This window comes from Leuciscus leuciscus, assembly GCF_965113295.1.
Source record: "Leuciscus leuciscus genome assembly, chromosome: 3".
Lineage (NCBI taxonomy): Eukaryota > Metazoa > Chordata > Actinopteri > Cypriniformes > Leuciscidae > Leuciscus > Leuciscus leuciscus.
In genome coordinates, this window is record NC_138727.1 from 41,155,851 (window position 1) to 41,180,037 (window position 24,187).

At 37.5% G+C, this 24,187-nt stretch overlaps 1 protein-coding gene across 3 annotated transcripts in view; it reads left to right on the forward strand.

The window, feature by feature from the left end:
* The first annotated feature begins 2,296 nt into the window (after positions 1-2,296).
* The window catches only part of rgs12b (regulator of G protein signaling 12b), a 41,277-nt gene continuing 19,386 nt past the window's right edge, over positions 2,297-24,187 (forward strand). For all 3 annotated transcript variants that reach the window (XR_014204588.1, XM_082164809.1, XM_082164810.1), the window contains exons 1-3: positions 2,297-2,408; positions 3,983-6,059; positions 13,228-13,338. Coding sequence is in view for 2 of the 3 variants with exons in the window: in XM_082164809.1 (XP_082020935.1) it covers positions 4,047-6,059; positions 13,228-13,338 (2,124 nt within the window). In the remaining variant the exon portion in view is untranslated. The remainder of the gene's footprint in view (positions 2,409-3,982; positions 6,060-13,227; positions 13,339-24,187) is intronic.

Genomic DNA, 24,187 nt, shown 5'->3' on the forward strand with positions numbered 1-24,187 from the left:
AATTTATACTTGATATTTTCACTCCTCTGTGAAAAGCCTTTACTTCTCTAAAATGTATTGGCACATTCATTTTACACCAACATTGCCCCATGCCTACATCATTTCTTGCAGTTTTACAGATTGTAGAACCATTCAAAATGATGGATTTCCATAAAAAAATAGGTTTTTGATAGTAGCTTTGAAGATCTTTCAATTGCAATCTTGTTGGGCTGCTTTAGTGAGTAAATAAGACATTAGTGTTATGGGTCACGGACAGCTTGAATAACTTGGAATGCCTTTTACAAAGACCACCAATGTGACAATACTGCAGAATCATAATGTTAATAGTGCGCCACTGACAATTTCATAAATATCAGAGAGTAAATACTAATATTCTCTTTAGTTTGTGTGCTTAGGAAGCTTCACTTGAGAAAGAGGTTAATAATCCTGTTCAGAGGTTAATAATGCATCTTAGGTGGGAATGATTTTTAAGCTATTTTCTTCCCTTGCATTATATTTCAATTTCAATAGTCAATTTCTAGCAAATTCAGATTTTTCATTTTTTTAACCTTTTTATTTAAATTTCCCCTCTTTAGTGATCCTGTCAGATCTCAGTTCAGCGTTTATTGAGATATACATAAAGTTCAAACTTAGCTGGAGTTGAGTGGATAGCAGCAGTATGTCCCATAAGTACCACAGCATGATGGTCTTGCACCAGAGCCTTCTTTAAAAGAAGAAGAAAATAAACGTATACCCTTTTTGACAGATATTTAGCTCACTTCTGCAAACTATGGCTGGTAAAAATGCCAAAAAATTATGTATTTATTTTATGGACGATTTTAACATCAACCATGAAAATACTACAGTATAGAAATGAATAAAATATGTTAAGTGGTCCATTTGGTTTAAAAAAAAAAAAACACATATTGCAGGGCTTGTCACGTGACTAGCAAAATCCAGCCTGTTGTTTTTTACCTTTGTATTTCACACTGAATGGGAGTTTTCATAGCAAGCTAACTTTGAAAGCATTAGATCCCATCCTCCCATCAGTATGATCTCACCTCCTACAAAACACATGATCACACTCAGCCAGAACAGAGTCAGCACCTCATGTCTCAAAGCACATAACATCATGATAAAAATGAACGTAAACTTGCACCACATGACTGCTGCAGATTCGTTTTAGCGTTAAACGGCTCTGGGTAGAATGTCACGGGTTGCCGTCTTGTATTTACGGTTAAGACATGGCGTGAATGCCGCATAAGCTCGTGGTGTTTCAGGAGGAACTGTGAGGTGGCTGCTGTTTGTTTGCGGCGCTCTGTGACTGTCTGTCGACAGCTCTGCATATCCTCATGGGACGCGCTGATGACGTGTGATGTCTGCGCGAGCAGGGTGTGCGGAGGTATGCAAATAAATAAGTTGACAGGCAGGTACAACATCCTATGATTGCATTCGGGCTGATTGCAATGATTGGACAACATTTGTGGGTCCTGAGACTTCCACAGACTCTATTTAAAAAAAGATATATTTAGACCACTTCTATTATTGATTGCTATCAGGATGTGAAGAGAGATTAAAACCGTATAACAAAAAAAGTGTTTATGAAAAACATTGCCTACGCTACCTTTAAGGGTGAAGTGGAGAAACATTGTTCTTTGTTTTTCGTTCTTATTTTATTATTTTTATAAAGTGGCAGTTGGCTATTTGGCGAATATTGTAATATTGTGATTCTACTCTCCCCCCCATTATAATACATTTAAGTTCTTTCTTTTTCTTTTGTGTGTGTGTGTGTGTGTCAGTAATGTATATGAACTCATTTTAAGTGTAATCAATCTAATCTTTGAAAAAGTTAAATTTAACATAATTTATGTTTATGTTGGGTCGACAGCAGTGTCTAAACAGGAAGTGTCACCAGCATTCACTGTTAATCAGCTAATAAAACTTTTACTGTTGAGTAATTACTAGTAATGAACTTAGAATTACCAAGAGAGAGATTGTTCATTTCATGTTTTATGTGGAAAGGGCTTCCAAAAAATCTCAATATTCACTTTCTATAGACCAAAAGAACAACTTCAAGAATTATTTTTTTTATTTTTTTTTATTAGGCTACCTTAAATTGTTGTTCTTGCTTGAACTTGGGAGGATATTTTTACTTTATGACATTAAAATATCTCTTTTACCACTGCATTTATATAAAACTTCAGGATAAACTTGATTATACATCTAAATTCATTGTCATGTAAAGGAAAAGCCCTATACCGGTGTTGTCCTTAAAGAAGAAAAGAAAAAAACTCTGAGATGTAGATTCCTCCTCCTCCTGCTTCTGCTGTCCACACACCAGCTGCCCTCTCCTTTTGTTTACTCCTTATACAGCACTAAGGTTACCATGTCATTAAACTTCACATCAGGTTGGGACACATCCGTCACAAGTAAGAACACTAAATTACTGAATATATAACTATGATTTATAATGCATTATTATTCTCTGTACTGTAATTGTAGGAATTTGTTATGTATTCCTCACAGGAAAGTTTTTGGGAAGTGGCGGCTAATGTTAGCAATGTAGCCATTGGAAATTCTTGAGCTTTCTGCGGATATTAAAACTTCCAGACTTTTTAGGTAAATAATACTATTATTTAACTGTGTGCGTATCTATATGAGGTTGTCGTTTTATATCTTTTTACAAGTTGTTGTGTCTCAATAGATGTTAACGTTACTCTTGTCAGTATCTGGCTACTGATGCCGATAATTCAATACCGTTAGATGTTACTCACTGCCCAGCTGTTCCTCGCGAAAACCAATACCGAGGCAGCTCGGCTCTCTACCGCTATTAAATATTAAATTAATCTGGAACTTAATAAGTATTAAGATGTGCACGGTGATTAACTTTTTGTAGTTTTTCGCTCGTGTTATTTTGGACACCTGTAGCATAAATTTTGTGGTCAGAGTTGGGGAGAGTGAGTCTCTGTCGAACAGGGTTTGGGTCGTTATGGAGATGATTGACAGCCGTGGAAACCAATGAGCGATGAGAAATATCTAGATACAGCTCCATTGTCATGGATACATACGTTGACGCGAGAGCATTCCAACCAGATTCCAACAATGGGGAAAAGAAGGCGGGACCGTTAGCAAGAGTGGAGTCTACTTAGGAAAGTCTTGCGAAGTTGCGAACAATAAGGAAAAATATCGAAGATAAACACTATTACGTTTGTGAGTTTATGTATCCTATCAGTTTTTAAGCGTGTTGTTCCCGGTGCATGTTTATTATTATAAAATGCGAACTATTAAAAAAAAAAAATCGATAAGGATTGTATTTTTTTTTTATTTCACGTTTAGAATATTGTTAGTTCTCGGCTATATTTTTATATTTTAAATATATTATATTCAGTTATGTAGGTCAATGCCAAATGAGGATGAAAAGGATATTTTGAAAACACGTTCCATAGAAATCTTTGTAAGTTAGTTATGTTGGTTTCATAAATGTATTTGAATAGTTAGGCTACACACCACCTAGACATTTAATGACTGATTGAAGCCACACTAAAAATATGAAAAAAATATTTTTATTAAACAATTGAAAACATGTTGATCATGGAAGATGTGAAATCATATAGCCTAGGGGTGAATTCAGGTTGATCAGGACACTTTCTTTTAGAAATCTCAATATCAATGGCATATTTTCTGTATGTATTTTTTAATCGATCCGGACAAAATAGTCTTGTCATTGACCAAGACAGCGAGGGGATGAGTAAAAAATGTATATCTGTACGAAAGCCTATTCTAGACTGACACTATAATCATGACTAAGAATTACAAAAATGTGTTATGCAATTCTCAACGTTTTAATGAATCTCTTAATATTTTAATCAACCTCAAATGCATTATTTATTTATTTTTTACATTGAACAACTGAAATCACCTGTTCACATTTTCCATATAAATTTCTCTTAATATGATGATTAATTTGTGAATTAATTAACTTTTCCCTCTCTCCTTTGTAAAGGTAAGCATGCACCATGCTAGTGCCTTAGACTGGGGCTCTGAAGTTCTGATATCTGGATGATATCATGAATCTCTCTGCATTTGTGAAGCCCTTGTCAGAAGAGGTTGAAACAGGGACTAAAAGAAGAATGTTCAGACAATCAGAGCAAGGCAGGAGGCGTGTGAATGCCCAGTCGTCTGCACGCATAAGAGGGGTGGAGGTTGCAAGGGGAAGAACAGGCTATGGCTTCACACTATCTGGTCAGTCTCCATGTCTGCTGAACTGCATCCTGAAGGGTAGTCCGGCTGACTATGTGGGCCTTCGCTCTGGAGATCAGATCCTAAGTGTGAACGACATCAATGTGTCCAAAGCATCTCACGAGGATGTTGTTAAGCTGATTGGTCGCTGCACAGGTGTCCTACACTTGGTCGTTGCCGAAGGCAGTCATAAAAGTGCACACCTAGATTCATGTTCAAGCGATGAAGAATTGGGGTTCCATGACCACAAGAGCCACTGGTTAAGGCCAAAGATAGACTCAAAGACACTAGGCATAAACCGCGCAGAGCGCGTTGTAGCGGAAATGCAGTCTGGTGGAATCTTTAACATGATCTTTGAAAATTCTAGCCATTCATCCAGCAGCTCAGAGAAAGCAGTAGCTTGTGCCTCTACTTCCAAAACAAGGGCTCTCTCAGAGCCAGACTTTCCTTACTGTAACACTGGCACCCGACAGAGTGATCCCAGCTTGCTCACTGAAGAGGAGATGGCCAAAGTGCTCAATGATGACTCTGTGTTCATTGATATGTTTGAACAGCAAGATGAATTTCCCCTCTTGCAAACTGCAGACTCTGCGGGAATACTCAACGTTGGGATGATTGTAGGTTACCTGGGATCCATTGAATTAGCTTCTACAAGTGCTAATCTGGAAAGTGACAGCCTTCAGGCAATTCGTGGCTGTATGCGACGTCTACGTGCCGAACAAAAAGTGCACTCATTGGTCCTGCTCAAAGTCATGCATGATTGTGTACAGCTATGCAACGACCGAGGCGCTGTTCTAGCCACTTACCCTGCAGAGAAGTTAGCTTTCAGTGCAGTGAGTCCAGACGACCGCCGCTTCTTTGGCCTTGTCACCATGCAGGCCACAAACGACCACGGCATACATAGACACGGTGAGGAGGAGCAAGGGTTGCGTACGTCTTGTCACGTCTTTATTGTAGACCCGGAACTCTGTCATCATAAGATCCACCAAGGTGTTGCTCGACGCTTTGGCTTCGACTGCACTCCAGACCCAGATACCAGTGGTTGCTTGGAATTCCCACCGACTTCCCAGCCCCTTCTACAGTTCGTGTCCGTGCTCTACCGCGATATGGGAGAATCTATCGAGGGTATGCGAGCTCGAGCATTCCTCGATGGAGACCTAGATGCTCAGCAGAACAACAGCACAAGCAGCAACAGTGACAGTGGCATTGGCAACTTCTTGCCGGAGGAGAAAAGCAACCGAGTCCTCTTGGTTGATTTGGGTGCAAACCCTGGTCGGCATGTTCCCACAGGACTATGGGAAAACCCTCCAGGATCTCGTAGCCAAAGTGTCCTAGGAGGTCTTCCACCACCACCGCCACCACCAATCTCGCATCGTAATGGCTACCGCCCTGACCAGTTCGTAGATCACCCTCCGCCTCATCCACATTCCCACGCGGACCCACCTCTGCTTTCTGGCAGGCATCTGAACTCCTCCTCACGGCTGGATGTGTCAGGCCTTCCTACGCGCTCCCACTATTCCGCCCATGGCAAGAAGGTGACGGGGGCATCAGGCCAACGTTGGCTGCCAGTTCACGTCCTGAGAGATTGGCGTCAAGGTCACAGCAGTGATCAGGAGTCTTATGCAGAGTCTACAGACGGATGGTCCAGTGCTAACTGTAGCACCCTGCCACCACCCATGAGTAAGATTCCAGCCGACCGGTACCGTGCTGCAGGCGAGATCGCCTCACAGCCTCACCGGCTCCATGCACAGAAGGACGAGTGGGCTAAGAAGCTGTTTGGGGAGAAGAACCTACGAGAGAAACTGAACGATGGCAAAAGGACGAAAGATTCAGAGAAAAAGGTAAGAGAATTTTTTTTAAACATCAAATGTCTTCAATGTAAGTTTGTGTTTCACATCTGTGAAAAACTTGTTTGGGGTCACAATCAGTAAGAAAGGCTACTTAATTCCAGAGGAGTTGGCCGCAAATTGAAGTGCATTCAAAATTACAACTGTAATTGATACTAAGGATTAGGAGGAATTATTAAGTAATGGTTTTAAATTTGATACCAGTGCAGAACACTGGTTAATGAGCCAGGGAATGTGTTATTCAATCCACTGTTGTTTGTGAAAAGAAAAAAAAGCTTGCAGACATAAACTTATGTGCCTGGAATGGATAGCACTTTTCCCCTCGTTCTTATTATCAGGCACGGCATGATCCTTTACTTTGCTGTTTTCAATTGTGCTAGGAATTTTATCCTTTCCAACACACACACAAATATGAATCGCAACATTTAACTCCAACTGATATTCTCAATTATGTTATGTTTAAAACGTGTGGTAGCTTTTATAGTTTTGCATTGTCTCTCAGTAAAACTGCACAAACACTTTACTGTCAAAAAGAATTCTGTCAGATAGGTGACATGCATAGCCAGGCTGAAAATACCTCATTCCCATTTGCTGCTTCAGCTGTGGCTCCTTGCTTGGAGGGAACATGTTAAAACTGACCCTGAGATGAGAAGATTGAGATACAAAGCGGGGTACGTATCATTCTCCCAATGGAAAATTTTCAGTTCAAATGGCCGTGAGCTCCCTCTGTTCTGAATGCCACGACTGCCACTGATGGGCCTCTAGTAGCTGACAGCAGATCACTCATATAGTCTTGAATCTACATGTCAAACCACTGAAACTGATCTGAATGAGATACTTTCAGAAATAGTTTACGCGAATAGAAAAATTCTGTCATCATAAATTCATGTTGTTTCAAAAAGTTTAGTAGAATGTTGATGTAGTCTTTTCCATCAAATGAAAGCAGATAAGGACCAAGGGGCAGTTGAGCTCCAGTAAATTGCCATAAAAGATTTTCTTATGACTCGTGCAAAACGGTGTTCTACAGATGAAATGAAATAATAAATAATAATAATTTGTTACATATATAAAGCGCTTTTCTAGGTACTCAAAGCGCTTTACATATGGAAGGGGGAATCTCCTTAATGTTTTGGATCGACATGAGAAAGAAATATCAGTATTCTTCTGTCGGCTATATTATGCATGCACTACTAAGCTCTCTAAATACACACAATGTAAAAAAAATTCTAACCTCCCCAACTCAAAATTGTCTAGTGACTGGTCACATCTAAATTTTTCACTTGGGCCAATTGAAAAATTTAGATGTGACCAGTCACTAGAAAATGTTGAGTTGGGGAGGTTAGAATTTTTTTTACAGTGTGTGTATTCTCAGGTATTTTGTAACAAAAATCAAATATGAATAATATCTTTGTTCCACACCGTTTAAACCAGGCTACAGTACAGTTGTCTTCATTATTCGTTTAAAAATGCATTTATTAGGAATTGAGTAAAACTCAGAATCACTCCACGGGAGCCAACAATGATGTCCACGGGCCCAAAGCAACAAAACAGACTGCATTGATTGGATTTCCCTGAATAGCACTGTTACTGTTATATATGCATCATCATCTGTGCTTTGACAATAGCTTCAGGGTCTACTAAATACAGAATAAGACATGTCAGGCGTCAGTGGTCTGTGTTCATTGCTTTAAGGAATCGTTTTCCAGTTCATTCTCTGCTTGTTTTATTCAAGCTCCACTTAATGTGTGTATCAACATAATGTGGATATCAACATTTTATGTTCAAATGTATATATTGTATTTATATGGGAATGTGGTATTTGATGCTGTAGCATTTCTTTAAGTTTTTAAGATTACTGTAAGTTTTTTGCAAATTTGAATCACCTCTTTGCCTAAACTAATTAATTTTAAATAGTGTGACATGAATATTTAAAATCAAAATTAAATTAAAAATTTAAAATATTACATGTAGGCCTAGTCTCTGAATTAATGAGGAAATAAAAACTGCATGCATAACATGGAATCATTAAATTTGCTTATTTAAAATGTGTCTTTTCTGTTAATTACGTACATAATTGTTGTTACGACATTTGCCTTAACCTTAAAACACAACACATCGAAATATGTAGGCTAATTAAAAATACTGGGAAAAAACTGGGAAAAATCACTGGGAAAACTGTATTAACAACAGGCCTTGTTTTTAGGGATCTATTCACAGTGATTCCTTTCAATATTTTAGTTTAAACTTTTTTGTTTTTTTTTGACATCATGAAGGAGATAGACACTTGCTTGGCATCCACATGAGGTCATGAGTTGATCTCCTAGTCGCCAAGAGGTGGCACTGTTCCCCTGTCTGTGCCAATTACAGGTCAAATGTTGTTGCAGATTAATATGATGATTCTTCTCCTTCATCTATTTTGACTCCTAAATGAGAATTCATTTTCAAATGATTATTCAGTGGTTTAAAGGTGGTATACTGATCTATAGGTTATAAAACAAAATTGCAAAGTATCGAAGTTGGCTGTTATTTAATTTTATTTAATTTTTTTTTATTCTATACAAATTAAAAAGATTTTCTTTTATTGCACAATCATTGTTTGGTTTCATATTATTATAAAATAGATTTGTTAAAACTTCAAGGTAATGAAAAAATTGTTTTGACACCTTCTTGTCTATGGTTAATGGAGTGAAACAACTTCATACATCCATTAAAAATCACCATGACACCATTTGGCTAAAAGTCATTACAAAAATGGGCTCTGTATGTACCATATATAAGAATTGTTCACTATTTTATGTTCATAGTATTTGTAAACTACCCACCTTCAATGAGTTCTGAGCATGTGCAGAACAATTGTGAGTCTGTATAGTGAATTCAAAAGTCATGTCAAGACTTGAGGAGAGCGGTACAGAAAAGTTTTCAAAGAACACACTTTCTTCTGAATCATGACCGAAAATAGACTCTAAAGGCCAGTTACATCAAGCACGATACCATAACCATAAGATTAGAGTCCACACCTCAAATATAACGATAAAGGCACAAAGAAACAATATCATTTGAATGGCCAATCAAAATCAGAATCTCATGCCAATCATAATCCATTCTGCTTTAAGAACTATAGAGCATTTAAAGCGGCAGACGACAAAACTGCAGCGCACACTTATAATAATCAGAACATGCTGTATATCGTCCGCTAATAGTTACCGTTATAGTTATCTTTCTTGGTGTGAACGGGCCTTAATACTTAAACGTCCTTGTGGAGTGTTGTTTCATCATAAAAGATTGAGATGGTTATGGTTTTGATTATATGAATACTCTTTTGCAGTGTCTGGATTGTAATCTTATACTGTGAAAGCTTTGCTTCACAGTCCTGCAGAGCGGGATAGTTTCGCCATGGTTATGAAACCGATAAACAGATAGATGGTGTTTTTAGTAACATTTCTTGGTACGGTTTGTCATCCCCTCCTCATGGATGAAGTAAACAGGAAAGATAGCTCCTCAGAGCTCCTCAAAGATAGCTCCTCCCTGATAAGTCTAAAAGGTCTATGCAGCTCACTGTACGTCCCTGCTCCCCACAGGAATCCATGATGTTATCTCAACCCTGAGACTGACACAACTGCACCTTAGGAGGGGGGAGAGATTGAGAAAGAAAGAAATTACAAATAGTACAGTTATAGAATATATAAATCAATACATTTTGATATGAAATGAACTAAAAAAGAGGGCAGAATGTGGTACTTTGAGACTTTTCAGCTTGTATACCATTCACTCTTTGGCAACCTAAAAAAGAGCTTTAGGCTGTGTAAGCATAGTCATATGAGCCTCATGCTTTTTTCTCTTTATTAGTCTTTGAAGTATATAAATATAAAACAAAAACTAAAAAAAAAATTTTTTCCTCCTATTCAACTCCCAAGTACTACATAAAAAAAAAAAAAAGAGCAGCTCCTGTTAACATCTGGAACATTTAATGTTTTGTTCTAAACCCATGTTGACAGCTTTATGCTTATACTTTTCAGCAACCGCCTGAACGATTCATTCAAGGGACGTAGTATAGTCTACAATATTTCCTTTAGATTAGTTGCTGCTCAATGGCCATGGAAACCGCTGGGGTGATGAAGAGTCGGCCACTTGTGTCTGGCTCCCCAATTCCTCTGTCCCATGACTGATGGCGTTTTTAATGATACGCAATATGGGTGTTTATGCAGGCACCCAGAAAGGATGCAAAATGTAGGAACATTTGCTGGACTACAAGAGCAGTCTTTTTGTTTCCATTGAATTTTTGGTTGATTCTTTAGTTTTTCTTCTACTTTAAAATCGGCATGAAACGGAAGTTGCAATAGTCTTTTCTTCCACATTGTGACGTTTTATTTGAGTGAAACGTACGGCAATGTACGGCAGGATTTTTTATTTCATTGGATGGTTGTGGCTTGTTATTGCTGTGATGTCATGTGAGTGACAGGTTGTCCCGCCCTCTCACCAGTAAACTCATCATCAGATAAAGGTTGCTGCAAGAGGAAAGGGAAGTTATTTTGATTAAAAATCACGAGGGCACATTAATTTGAAAAATGATTTGCACAGATAAATCATTTATAAAACGAACAGCGATGTTCCATTAAATACAAAAAACAAGAATTGCCAGTTTTGTCATATAGTGACTTAAGTTCATAATTACATGCTTCACATGAACTGTCATATCCTTTATTAAAGCCCCTGTGTTTCATATGTTTCGAGTGCACTGATCATTTGTCGTCTCCTGATTCTCTAAGGTTTCCTGTTATGGTACGTGCGTCATTTGAGCGTGTGTATGTGTGTGATCACAGTGTCTTTGCATGCTTGTGATCGAGAGAGATATTATGTAAATGCCTCTTCTTGTTAGCCTTAAAGGGATAGTTCACCAACCATTTAAATTCTCTCATTGTGTACTCACAGTAATTCTATACCTGTGTGGCTTTCTTTTTTCTGGGGAACACAAAAGAAAATATTTTAAGGAAAACGTAACATTTCCCAAATTGGAAGTCTGAAAACTGTTTGATTACCAGCATTCTTCAAAAATATCTTCCTTCGTATTCTGCAGAAGAAAGAAAGTCAAACATGTTTGGAACAACATGGGTGAAATTTTTTTGGGTGAACTATCCCTTTAAATGTGGAAACATATATGCATATCTAGCTAAAGTATGTACTTCACTGACCCTCATGCATGTAGTGCACTTGTGTTGGCATATTTGTGTGCTTGTGCATATGTTTGTTTGCACTTAATGTGTCATAATGATGATCCTGAACACAGAGTTCGCAGTGTTTCTAGGCAACACAGCAGACCATTTGATTATGCTGCTCTTGTCATCCGCACAATCAGTCTCTAAACTTTAGCCTATGAAAATGATCCCTCTCTGTCTGCGTCTCTGTCTGACCGCCTGAGAAATAGTTTGCCCATCTTTGTACATTCGTCCTCCTGTTTCTCTGTCTGGTGTTGCTGTTGTGGGCTTTCTCTGAACACAAATCATAACATGGTGTCACGTCTTTGAGTATTTACAGACATGATTATGGTTAATGCTGATGTGTGCATATATTTTTTATGTTTTAAAATTGTTTCTTTTATACCAGTTAAATGTGTTGACAATGTGTATATACTGTTCTTATGAGGCGTTGCACCTGGTAATTACATAATAAAATGGGCAAAACTCAAGTACTTAAAGGAGTAGTTCACCCAAAAAAGAAAATTCTTTCATAATTTAATCACCCTCATGTTGTTCCAAACTTGAATGACTTTTGTTATGTCTCAGTATTTGTTATGACTCCCATCATGTTATGTCCATACATTGGGAGTCAGTAGTCACCAAAACATTTTGAATACCAAGATTTTTCTAAATATCTTCTTATGTGTTTCACTGAAGAAAGTAAGTCATACAGGTTTGGAATGACATGAGGGATAGTAAATTAAAATAGAATTGTACATGTTAAGATGGAGGATGCTTTTAAGGTGAAATCACATTTCCCGTTGTTTGCCGCATTTTCTTTGGCGGAATTTCAGTAATTTTAGTAGGAATGCACGCTATCAAAAATTTTGCACAAGGGCAAAATATTTCACCTTGAAGATTACGAGTTCAGGTTGGTCACACAAATTCAAATGTCACTATAGTATTGACAAATAGATAAATTACCCTTTTTGCCCATTAAGTCTCACTGAAATAGAAATTTTGATTGTATTTTTATATATATTAAAAAAAAAAGAGTTGAGTTTTTGGGCAACAAAGAAAACCGTAACAACCATTTGTGAATGGTTGTTACGGTTTTCTTTGTTGCACCTTAGTGGCGCATGTGATAATTAGGCTACTCAAATTTTCTCTAAAAAGTTATAGAAATCTTAATATTTTATAGTAATACTGTGTGGTGATGCTAGTGGCACAAACATCACATTTAAATTAAGAACCTCAGTGGGAAATCCACATAAAAATCACTTTGGTGACAAAAGAAACATTAGTATTGTAACCTTCACACGGTTGAGTTTTTGCATGCACACAAAAGTACATACTCATTTCCCTAAGGGAGTGAGTAAACACTGTGTCTGTTCATGTGACCCTGTGCTATCACCATAATGAAATCAAACAGTGCGATTGTATTTCTGTCATGACAACTCTCTTGAGTGTTTGGCATGTAATGGATATGGCAGTGTTGATGTTATATATAGGCTAATCCTTCAGGAATCATGCTAATATGCTGATTTGGTGCTCAAGAAACATTTATTATCATTGACTGTTGTGCTGCTTAATCATTTTGTGGAAACCCTGATACATTTTTCTTAGGATTCTTTAATGACTAGAAAGTTTAAAAGAACAGCATTTATTTAAAATAATTTTTTATAATAATGTAACAGACTTGCTGTCACTTTTGATCAATTTAATGCATCCTTGCTAAATAAAAGTATTAAGTTCTTTAAAAAATAAAAAATAATCTTGCTGACCCCAAACTATATAGCCTATTCTCTCTCTTGTATCTGGTGGAAATTGTCATGATGCATTGTAACAGTAAATATTGACGTATGCATCGCAATATGTATTGTATAATATGTAATGCAACTGCATTGTAGACATTTTGGTCAAACACAGTAAAACAAATGTAATTGTCGTGTATATGTTACTAATGTCTTTCTCTCTATTTCTCACAGGGTGGAAGGTTCAAAGGCATTACCATGGGCTTTCCTCAGCGTTCCTCCGGCAGACGATCTTTCGGACGTTCCAAGCGTCTCAGCATGGCTCGCTCACTCGATGACCTTGAGGTGAGGTTCCCTAAATGCTTCTCTTTTTCTCTAGACTTTTCTCTCTCTGTCTCTCTCTCTCATTCTCACTTATAAAACTTCCCAGCATTCCGATCCTATCACCCGGATGGTCGGGAATGATTACATAAGGAATGAGTAACCTACGCAGTACTTCAGAGACAAGAGACATGCATGCAAACCGAAACAAACACACACAATCGACCCTCTGGAGGTTAGAACTGTCGGGGCCTTATTTATGAAACGACGGTTGTACGCCTGTAGAACAGATTTGACACCGCAGCGAGGGGATTCCAGTGTGTTAATGGCTCTGGTCACACTCGCACACGTGAGTTTAATTATAGACCCAGCAGTCAAAGAGATAGAGTGCATCTGTGTAGTGACGGCAGATTACCATGGCAACGGAGGAGACGGTGAAACGTGAATGGTGTAATTCTCAGACGGAAGCGCTCAGGGGGAATGAAAAAACTGACAGCGCGTCACATCTCAGTCTGGCCTGATAGCCAGCATGCCAGTGGTTATTATGGTTTTATATATTTTTTTGTGTGTGATTAGAGGCTTAATTTGGAACATATTGACATATTTTCTTCTATTTCAGCTTGATTTGCAGAGACAACTATAAGTAAGCCATTTGTACACTGATTTGCCTGGAAATTGTAAACACTGTTGATCTGTGGTGCTGTGAAAACATTGCTTGTGTTGTTGGAGCATGCTGACCTGCTTGATTTGGGGGGAACTGTTGTTTTTGCTTGACCAACGGCAGTGACAAGTTGTAGGTATATGTTTGAAAAATCATAATTTTTGCAGTTGCGTTCAGTAATGCTAGCGGTGGAGAAATTGCACACTTCAGCTTTAACTTATTTTAAATGAAAATCAATCTGTGGTTAACGTTCACTAATCATTTATTATCAGAAGCAAAGCAAGGATTCACTATTATATCACTATTAACATTTCTCCATTGTCAAGTGGGACAACCATGAGAACTGTAGACCCTCTGATGAGGGCTCACTAAAGTCCTCCTTGGTATAGCATAATGATTGAGTAAAATAAGGGGATACATACCCATACAATCTTTGTTCTGGGCCAATGAATTTAACCCCTAAGTATTTAACTTTGGTACATAACTCATTCTGTACAATTGTGTAATAGATGTAAATGTTGTTACGGTGAAGTGGCCGATAATAAAACAGGCAAAACAGACCCTAAAAACACTAAAGGATGGACCAGAGCTATATCAACGCCAAAGTCATGGGTTCAGTTTCCTGGCCATGACACATTTACCAGTGTCCAAAGCCACTTACATTTAATTCAAGTTATATTTTATTAATTCATGCATTCCATGGAAATTGAACCCATGACTTTGTATTGCTATAGTGCCATCTTCCATATTAAAAATATTATTAGTTTAATATAATTAATTTCTCAATTGTGATGAAAATTGGAATTTTTCAGCATCATTACTCCAGTCTTCAGTGTCAACATGATCCTTCAGAAATGCTCAATAAACATGTATTATTATTATCAATGTCGAAAACTGTTCAACTGATATTTTTGTGGAAATTATGATCGATTTTTTGATGAAAAGAAAGTTCTGAAGGAAATTCTATTTCAACTTCATTATCATTGTTGGTTTAATTAATAATTGCTTACAATTAATCTTACATACGTAATCTTAAATATGACTATATGTATTAAATATTACTGTTATTATTAAATATCCTGTATATCATGTATATTATTTTAATCAAATAATTATTGTTAAAGAAATAACTACACTTAAAAAAAAGTAATCTCTATTTTCCAAAGGTAATCAGTTGGTAATTATTATTATACCCATGTCCACTATTGTAAATGATCTGTCAATAATGAGTAACTGATCCCAGAAAACAGTTACTCTTAAACTTGTTTTGTCTCATGATCAAGTCCTTTCTCCTTTAAAGAGCAGAAATCCCTCTTTACCAGCTGAGTTACATAGCGTGAAAGTGAGTGCCACTCTGACGGGACAGTCACACTGTTGATCGGACATGATAAGATAAAAGTATGAAACGCTTCCTCTAGTGAGCGGCTGGAACAAACACTGGCCTGACTGTATAAAGCGGGTTGTATTCGGTGAAGAAGAGAGAAAACAACTGTCTTAAGAGCAGGAAGATTTTCATGCTGGTCAAATGCTAACATATGTATTGATATTTCTGTAATAATGCTGTGTATGGATATGAAGGTTGAATGTTTTATATGTTTTCCCCTTGCTTCTATTATTTTCCTGAAGTCTTTCTTTTTTCTATTTCCTCAGATCTTTGTCTTGTCTTCCGGTGGCTTCATCTCTTTTCTCAGAGCTGTACATATGCAGGGTGGCGACACTTGTGTGTGAACAGAGCTCGCTTTGTGAAGCAGCACCGTAATTAGTGTGAGAGAGTGTGTGTGTGTGTGTGTGTGTGTGTGTGTGTGCTAATGAGCATTGAGCAGCATTATTCTCGTTAGCAGAGACTCTGCTACGAACTCACACACTTTCTGCAGTGAGGCATAAACATGCATACACACTCTTAAATCACACGCTAATTGAATACTATCCTTAAATGCTGTGACACACACTCTCAAGCTCTGAGATGAACATACACAAACAACCTCAGGAAAGGCACTAATTATCGGCTTCTCCAGTACACACACACACATTTCCTCTGGCTGGCCTATCATGTAAGAGAAAGCGAGCTATGCAGTTATCTTGTCAGCGAGTGTTTACCCGGTGAGATGGCATTTCTCTTCATGCCCACAAACACTGTGTGACATCATGCCAGCCCTTCGAGCCTTTAGTTTGCTCACTGAGCCAACAAATTCCACCCTCCCCCCGATTCAAAGCGGATCGTGACTGTCGTTGAGAGTCACGAATGCGGTTTATTTTTAAATGCAAACTCATTTTACAAGGATAATTTAAACTGAATGGCACTCCTGAGACGGACTTCTTCATAAACATGGAAGTGAACTTGAAATACACATTTCTGGTCTTATGGTGAATGATTTTAAAGAAAATTGATAGCTTAATCTCTCATCAAAGATGAATAACTTTGGTTCTGTATGACTTTTTGGCTGATGTCATCAAACCTTTTTATTTATTTATTTCAAAATATTCCCTTCCATCCACCATATAAAGCAAGGACGTTCTCATTATTTTTGACTCCAAGGTCCCCCATTGTCCACAACAATATTCAAAGACCCGACACTCCTAGTTTCTGTAAAGTAAGGATTTTAGGATTACAGAAGTTTTAAGCACTAAATGTTTCCCCCTCTTTTTAACAAATTTACTAATTTTAATGGCTTTTCGAGTCATTTGTGATTTACTGGATAAAAGTATTTGGTTACACTTTAGTTTAAGGTCCAATTCTCACTTTTTAACTAACTATTAGCTACAACATTTGCCTCAATAAACTCCTAATTTCTATTTATTAATAGTTAGTAAGGTAGTTGTTAAGTTTAGGTATTGGATAGGATTATGTAGAATATGGTCATGCAGAATAAGGCATTAATATGTGCTGTATAAGTACTAATAAACAGCCAATATAATATGCATGCTAATAAGCAACTAGTTAATGGGAATTGGACCCTAAACTCAAGTGTTACCAAGTATTTTTTTTTTTTCTCCATTTTTTTCTGATGAATTTTTTTAACTAGAAAATATATTCATTGTAAAAGTGCCTATGTAGTTTTTTTTAAGTACGACTTCCAGGTCTGTAAATCATACTTTTTATATTAGGCTACTTCAGCTTTTCCAAGAGATTGTTTCTGATGGGGTGAATTAAAATAAGAGAAATCTTTATCTTATTTTAATGCTTATTTTTATCACTTTTTTTTTGCACTTTTCTATTTTACACTATTTCCAATGTGTTTCAGTACAGTTCATTTTGAATATTTGGTTCAACTCATTACACTTCAGAGGTAAAAAGTGCCATAGTCTCAGAATAAGGTTTTTGAAGAAATTGACCACTTTACTGATTTGAACATCTTAGTCTAAATAATCTTGACTATATAAATAATGCTGTTTTTGTTGTTGTTGCATAATGGGATATGCTGTATACAGGCTTTGCTCAACCAACTTGAAGACAGGGAAGTTGGTTCATGAGTAGTTGAATCCGCGCTGTAGTCTGAGGCAATGGGCCTGAATGATTGCAAAAATCTGAATCACTTTGAGATTCTTGAGAAGTTTTCAGCACACATGAAGTCATGCATGTGGGAAAACACTCGTGAACGACAAGGCTCCTGATGATTAAATCATAAGATTACACATTGTTCATAGAACATTAGAATTGTGGGGGGGAAAAATTGGAACCTAAATACTTTTTTTGTTGTGCAGCGCAAGGCTTAAATACATATTAATGACACAGCACTTGAAAATTATTTCTTGTAGTTGAAAAGCTTGATTAAAAAATACCGTAGAATCCTAATAATTATGCAACCCAGAAAGCAACTTGTCTCAACTCTCGGTCTTGTGACTGCCTGATTTAGAAGAGTTTTTCAGTATCACTCGTGTTGTTTTTGGTTGTGTTTCTATATGTGAGTGTATTTTCTCATCTATAATGTTTGTATAATATCGATGCGTCTAGATGGGTGTATAATCTCATGTTAGGGCATTGTATAATCAATAGAATGAGAAATATAGTTCATTTTTAACTCTCTACGGCCGAGTCAAATACACTCAGCTGCATGTACTATCATATCAGTCACAAATTCTGACAGAATTATCATAGTGATGATACTACTTTGCTCCAGGGTCCAAAAAAAACCCCAGACCCCTCAGATTCTCAAACACTGCTTACAGAGATAACAGGGTTGGGACTTGTTGAAGAATGTAGCTCTTCATACCAGACTTATGTTTTAATAGTGCCTGTCAAACAAGACAAATCCACACACAAACACACTAAGACTAACAATTCAATGTTCCGGATACTTTTTGTTGTGCACATTGACTGCAATTATACACACACTGAAATAAGCACATGCCAGGAAGCTGAACCCCCTTAATTGTTCACACACACACACACACACACACACACACACACACACACACACACACACACAGATTCTTTCACGCTCTCTTCTTTAAGCAGATGCTGTGCTCAAGGCATACTAAGTAGGTGACACAACACATTGTGTAAATAACATGAAGAATCCCACTGTGAAGCACTTACATTTCAGTGTGTGTGTGCGACTGTTTCTCACGCCTCTGTGAAGTATATGAGTGTGAATGCACACACACTCACTCCCACTTGCGAGCGTGTCTCTGCATCTCTGTCTGTGAGCCCTGGGCTCTGTGGGCGGAATAGGAATTACAGCGGAGTGGGTGGAAAGACAGAGAGAGAGAGAGAGAGAGAGAGAGAGAGAGAGAGAGAGAGAGAGAATCAAACGACACAAGACGCAGAGATAGTGACAGTGACAGACTGTGAACACGGACTGTTTGCAGACTTGCATGCCGTATTGGACGCAGCCAGTGGATGGATGTGTTTACAGAGCGTGGAGTCATTTAACGCCCAACTGTGGAGTCTAACACTGCCATACATGGAGCCAACTTTGAGCGTCAATCCTGATGGAGTGAGTACCTGTACATGCACATTTGTACGGACTAGTGTGCTTGTTTGATCTGTCAAGTCATGTTGTGTTTAGAGGCAGAGTGTTTTAGTTGAGGTGGAGGTCGTGGATGCTCTGTCAGTTTTCTGTCGCCGGAGTCTGTGTTTGCTGTTAATATTTAAGATCAGGAGGCACTCTTTGGATTTTAACACCACTTGCACAAGTACTTGTGCGATCTTGCTTTGGAATGCAGGTCCTTGTCTGTTGAAACCTCAAATTAGTTTAAAAACTGTGCTGATGGACAGGTTATCAAGTGAATTTGCATATTGAATGCTCATTTGATGCCATTCATTGACAAGTGTATACATATATCATGTAACTGTATGCTTAAGCAATTAGCAAGATATTTGTACATGTAAATTTAATTATATAATTTACCTTTTATGGTTTGATCACGAATCATTTTGCATTTGATAATCATGTGACCTGATTTGTCCAATCAGGTGTCATCAAATTCTTAAGAGCTACTGATGAAAGATTTCTGTATTTGCCATCATTTTTGGGGAATTTTATTTGAGCATTATTTAAGTTTTTTGTGGTTATTCAGGTGTCATCTGTGAATTTTGAAGCAAACCTTGTCTTCAGTCTCACGTATCTCAATTGCATGATTGTGTTAGAGTGTTTTATTGTTGAAATTGTACAGGCTTAGACAAAACAAACATTTCATATGAAGCTGCCCTCCCCTTGGAGAAAGAAGAACACTAATCAGAAAGTGTCAGCTAATTTAATCAGATCTCATAAAGGAAGCTGCGTGAAACATTAATACTTTGGGAGTGAAATCATTTGGGATTTGAAATTAAGTTGTGTGCTTAAGTTCGGGGAAAATGGCTTTTTTCCCCCTTCTATTTCTTTGGAAGGGAAGCATTTCACCCAAAACTAGAACATAAGTTTATAAGATTTGTATTTATTTTTTGCTTGTTTAAAATTGATCTTCTAAATTTCACTAAATATAATTTAGATCCATCTTGGATTCCTTGTAAAGCATTTGCCAGCATTATGTAATATACTGTTTTATTTTTATTTATTTTTTTATTCATAGTATTGAATCATTTTGTGTATGAGTGCCTGTGTTGGAAGAAACAGCAGAGGGCAGTATTGAGACAATGTTGTCTTTTAATGATGAAATCAGCTTTAAACTTTACTTTGTGTAAATAACAAGTATATCTACATTATGCATTGTTGAACAGTGTCCCCATCATCTATATTGTTTGTGCTATTTATCTTTCTTCTAGCCAATTGTAATTTTTGTGTTTTGCAATGTTGATCAGGCTTGTCATCCATGTTTATGTATAAAGGAATTATTTTGGATGAATGAAAAATACTTAATATAAATTTTGTTAAATCTAGCATTCACTACAGTACTTAGATTAGTTAAGACTAAAGGGTGTATTCAGGCTTGTTTTTAGCACAGTTGACATGGTTGTGTATTATTTTAACACTTTAAAAATGATTTAAAATCATAAAAACTCACCAGAGCATATGTGGGCAATGCCGTGAAACCTTTTAATTATAATATATTATAATATAGAACTGAATATTATGTAAAATATTTTTGTAATGGCCAGATGAGATATCTTTCTATAGACTTCCGTCTATGCCAGCCCGCTTAGCTCACACAAGCTTCATTGGAAGAGAGAACCACTGTTAATGCCTTCATACCCACTGGGAACAGCCAGAGAGGACAGTCATGAGAACCAAAAAGAATGTGGATCTGCATTAAAATGACTTTAGATTTGATTAAGAATTATTGGTTTTCTCTTGAGAGCACCAGGACTTCCCCTGATTCAGAGAGCTAATCTCCATCTGAAATGTGTGCCACTATAGAGTAAAGATCTGGGCCTAGCAATGCGTTTGAATATGCAGTGCTGTCAGCTGTGATCTAAAGCACTGGCATACCTCTATTCATAACCAACTTCCCTCAGAACCTTGTATTTACCTGATGTGAAACTTGAATACACTATATGTTAGAGCTGCACGATTCTGGATAAACTGAGAATGATTTTTTGGTTTCAAGGCGAGATCACGATTCTGAAAAGACAACTACACAAAATAACATGTAATTTACTAGAGGTTCTTACAAATGTTAATTGCTGCAGTCTAATTAAAATGTGTAATGATTCTGAACAAATGTATTTTTTATTTTTTATTCATTGATTCATTGATTTGAAGGAATGATTCAATGACTCACTCATACAATCTTCACTTATTTTATTATGGATGAATCAAGGTTTTTTGAACAAATCTTTTGAATGAATGATTCAATGAAAAAAAAAATGAGTCACTCACTCATGTTCAGTCACTTGTTGCTGTGGCGTATAATGACGCAATCGATACAATCGTTATTTGAAGTGCCTCATGATCGCTTCTGTATACATCAGTGTTTATATGAACTTTTATCCCAGTTCTTCTGTTATAATATAAATATTTGTAACACAGAAATAACGATGCTGTGGTTGAAAAGGCTGTTTCATACTGCTTTCTCTGGCTCAGCGGCAGCGCCGACGTATAGATCTGAATGATCCGGTTTTGTTATTTCGAAATGTGATCGCGTTGGGTGTTTGAATCGACATCGCGATCTTTTAACGATTAATCGTGCAGCTCATGTCTAGGCTACACGCGCCTCATTGCTTGGAGATAGGCCTACGCAACAAATGTAAACAATATGGGTTGTAAAATCGGCTCAAAATATCAGGACATTTCATCTTGCAACTGGATTGGAATCAGAGTCTGAAGTTAAAAAATCTGAGTCTGTCCCCAGACTCCCCACCATAAACTACATGATTACTGTTGTAGTTGGGCAACTCCGCTTGCCCAAAATCTAACTAGTGTTGACACGTCCATACTGCACATGGGGGCAAAAGTAGTGTAGAGTATTCCAGCCTTCAGAGCTCATTACCAACTCATTCAAAGCGATCAATTTCTGATGCTGTGACTTTGCTATTTACCCCAGCATACCCAGTCGAGAACTTAAAAAAGTTTTTAAATAGTTTTAAAATTATAAATATATTTCAAATGTTTTAAAATGATATTTGTATTAACTATTTATTAGAATTTTATTTATTAGAATACATTAACAAATATTCTGTATATATTCTAGTTGAAATTGAATATTTTGATTTATGAGACCTATTTAATTGTATAGACTCGAATTAGATTTTTGAGAGGCAGCTTTAGTTTAAAAAATGTTTTTTTAATTTCAATTATTATTATTTATTTTTACAGAGGGCCATATGCAAGTGTTCCATATTTATAGTATAGTAATAAACGTATAGAACTTAAAATCATATAAAGATCATTTCAATCGATCCAAACTGTGTTTTGGCTTTCGTGACGGGAGATAAAATAAACAGCCCACCCAAAATACTAAAAATAAAGCTCTCAAACCTCCTTTAAAGATCTCTCACCAGAAGCCAAACAGAATCATTTTAATGGTCCTCTATATTGTTTTTTGTTCTCTGAAATACATTTGCCAAGTATTTTTTTAAGATCTTTCTTTTTTCACCCTTCTACTCAGGAAATTGCCAATTTTGCCGCTCATATTTTTGAATCGAGCTCATGAGGTTTGTATCAAACACTGCCTTTGTACCTCCAGCTCTGGGATATTTTTATTACTTGCTCTCTCTGTTCTGATATGACCCGCTCCAGAACCTGCCTTTCATTAACATCCACTCTCACGGCATGGTCATTCACCTTACGTCATTCTCCAACTACACTTTCCTCCAAAAACACGCCATTCAGCAGGACGTTCCAGAGGCCTGTCCATCCTCTTGGATTCCACATTTTTTACAGCACTAAGAAACTCAGCAGAGCCTGGCTGGCGAGTTCCCCGGGTGTGTTTTTAGACGTTGGGAAATTAAGACGGATGATTATTTGAAGTGGCAGTGCCGTTGGAGGCCCGGAGTGAGTGCTTTCTTTTGTCTTGAATGGAGGATTTATTTGAGTTGTGGCAGAGCCAGGGATGGTGAAACGGTCGAGTAAGCATTTCTTGATTCCTCTAAGGGAGAGAAAGAGAGAGGCGCTAGTCTGCGTTGAAAAAGATCACCAAGTCTGACATCTGTTTTTTTAGTTAGCCTACTACACAGGTCAAGCAAAGAGAGCAAGAGCGGAACGAGAGAATCCCGTCGTATTCTTCTCCATCTGAATTTCTCTCAACCCAGGCGCTTTCTGCAGGCTGTCATAGTAACAGCACAGAATCAGAATGGAACTTCCTCGTCAGTAAGACTGAGTGTCTGTCCTGCGCTCGGAAAGCATGTCGGCTCTTGCTCTAGAGGAATGAAATGAGTGCAGTCTAAGGCGTAAGAGAGGAATGGATTCGTTAGTCAATGCGTTGGGTCTCTACAGGTTGGGAGCTGCGCTATATGAGCGGACATACCTCGCGGAAAGACCATGAGTCTGATAAAGAGGCTGTCGTTTAAAAGGGTCTGCTACTTATATACGGTGAGTGGCGAAAAGTTGTTACCTTTTGTTTTCTTTCTCTGCTATATTCCATGTTTCTTGGTGTCTCTTTATCTGTCTCTTTTTTGTGCGTCTAGACTGTGACTCGTCTCTCCATGAGTCGTTGTAAGATGTTAAAGATGTATTTTTTGTTAGTCCCCATTCAATGGCTCTGTAAACATCCTCCAGACCTGCTGTCTGAAAGGGAGAAGAGACAGAACACACCTGGGCTACATTAGCTCAATTTTCCCCCCATAAAACTACATCCAAATGTGTGCAGATTGATTAGACTTGGGTATTTTGTATGGTAGTATTGTCAGATACTACCGCTTGTATGTCTGTCCTAAAGAGTTTGTGCGGTAAGTGAACTTGAGCATTCGCAAAGCCAAAGCAAATAGGCAAGTGCTGGATACTCTCCTCAATTTGTATTTTGTAGACACACAACTCACTCTTTCTATTCCAGGGAATTTAGCACTCAATGCGAGGCGCTATTCATTTCAGATTCAAATGTAAACACTGGAATCTGTTTGTCCGTTAGCTGTTAGTCCCACAGTTTCCTGCCTCTTCTCAAACCACAGTGTGTTAGGCTTGGAAAAACCCTGTCTGTTACTTTTCAAACACCTTATTGGAATGTGTTTGTGGGAGGGAGTGTGGTCATCAAACATGTTTTTTGACCAACATTACAGAGAACACAACTGACATCCCTCAATTCCCTTCAGGTTTTCCTTCTGTCTCAGTCTGAGCACACACCTACTAGCCTATACATGCATGTATATATACTGTATGTATATACAGATTTTTCGAT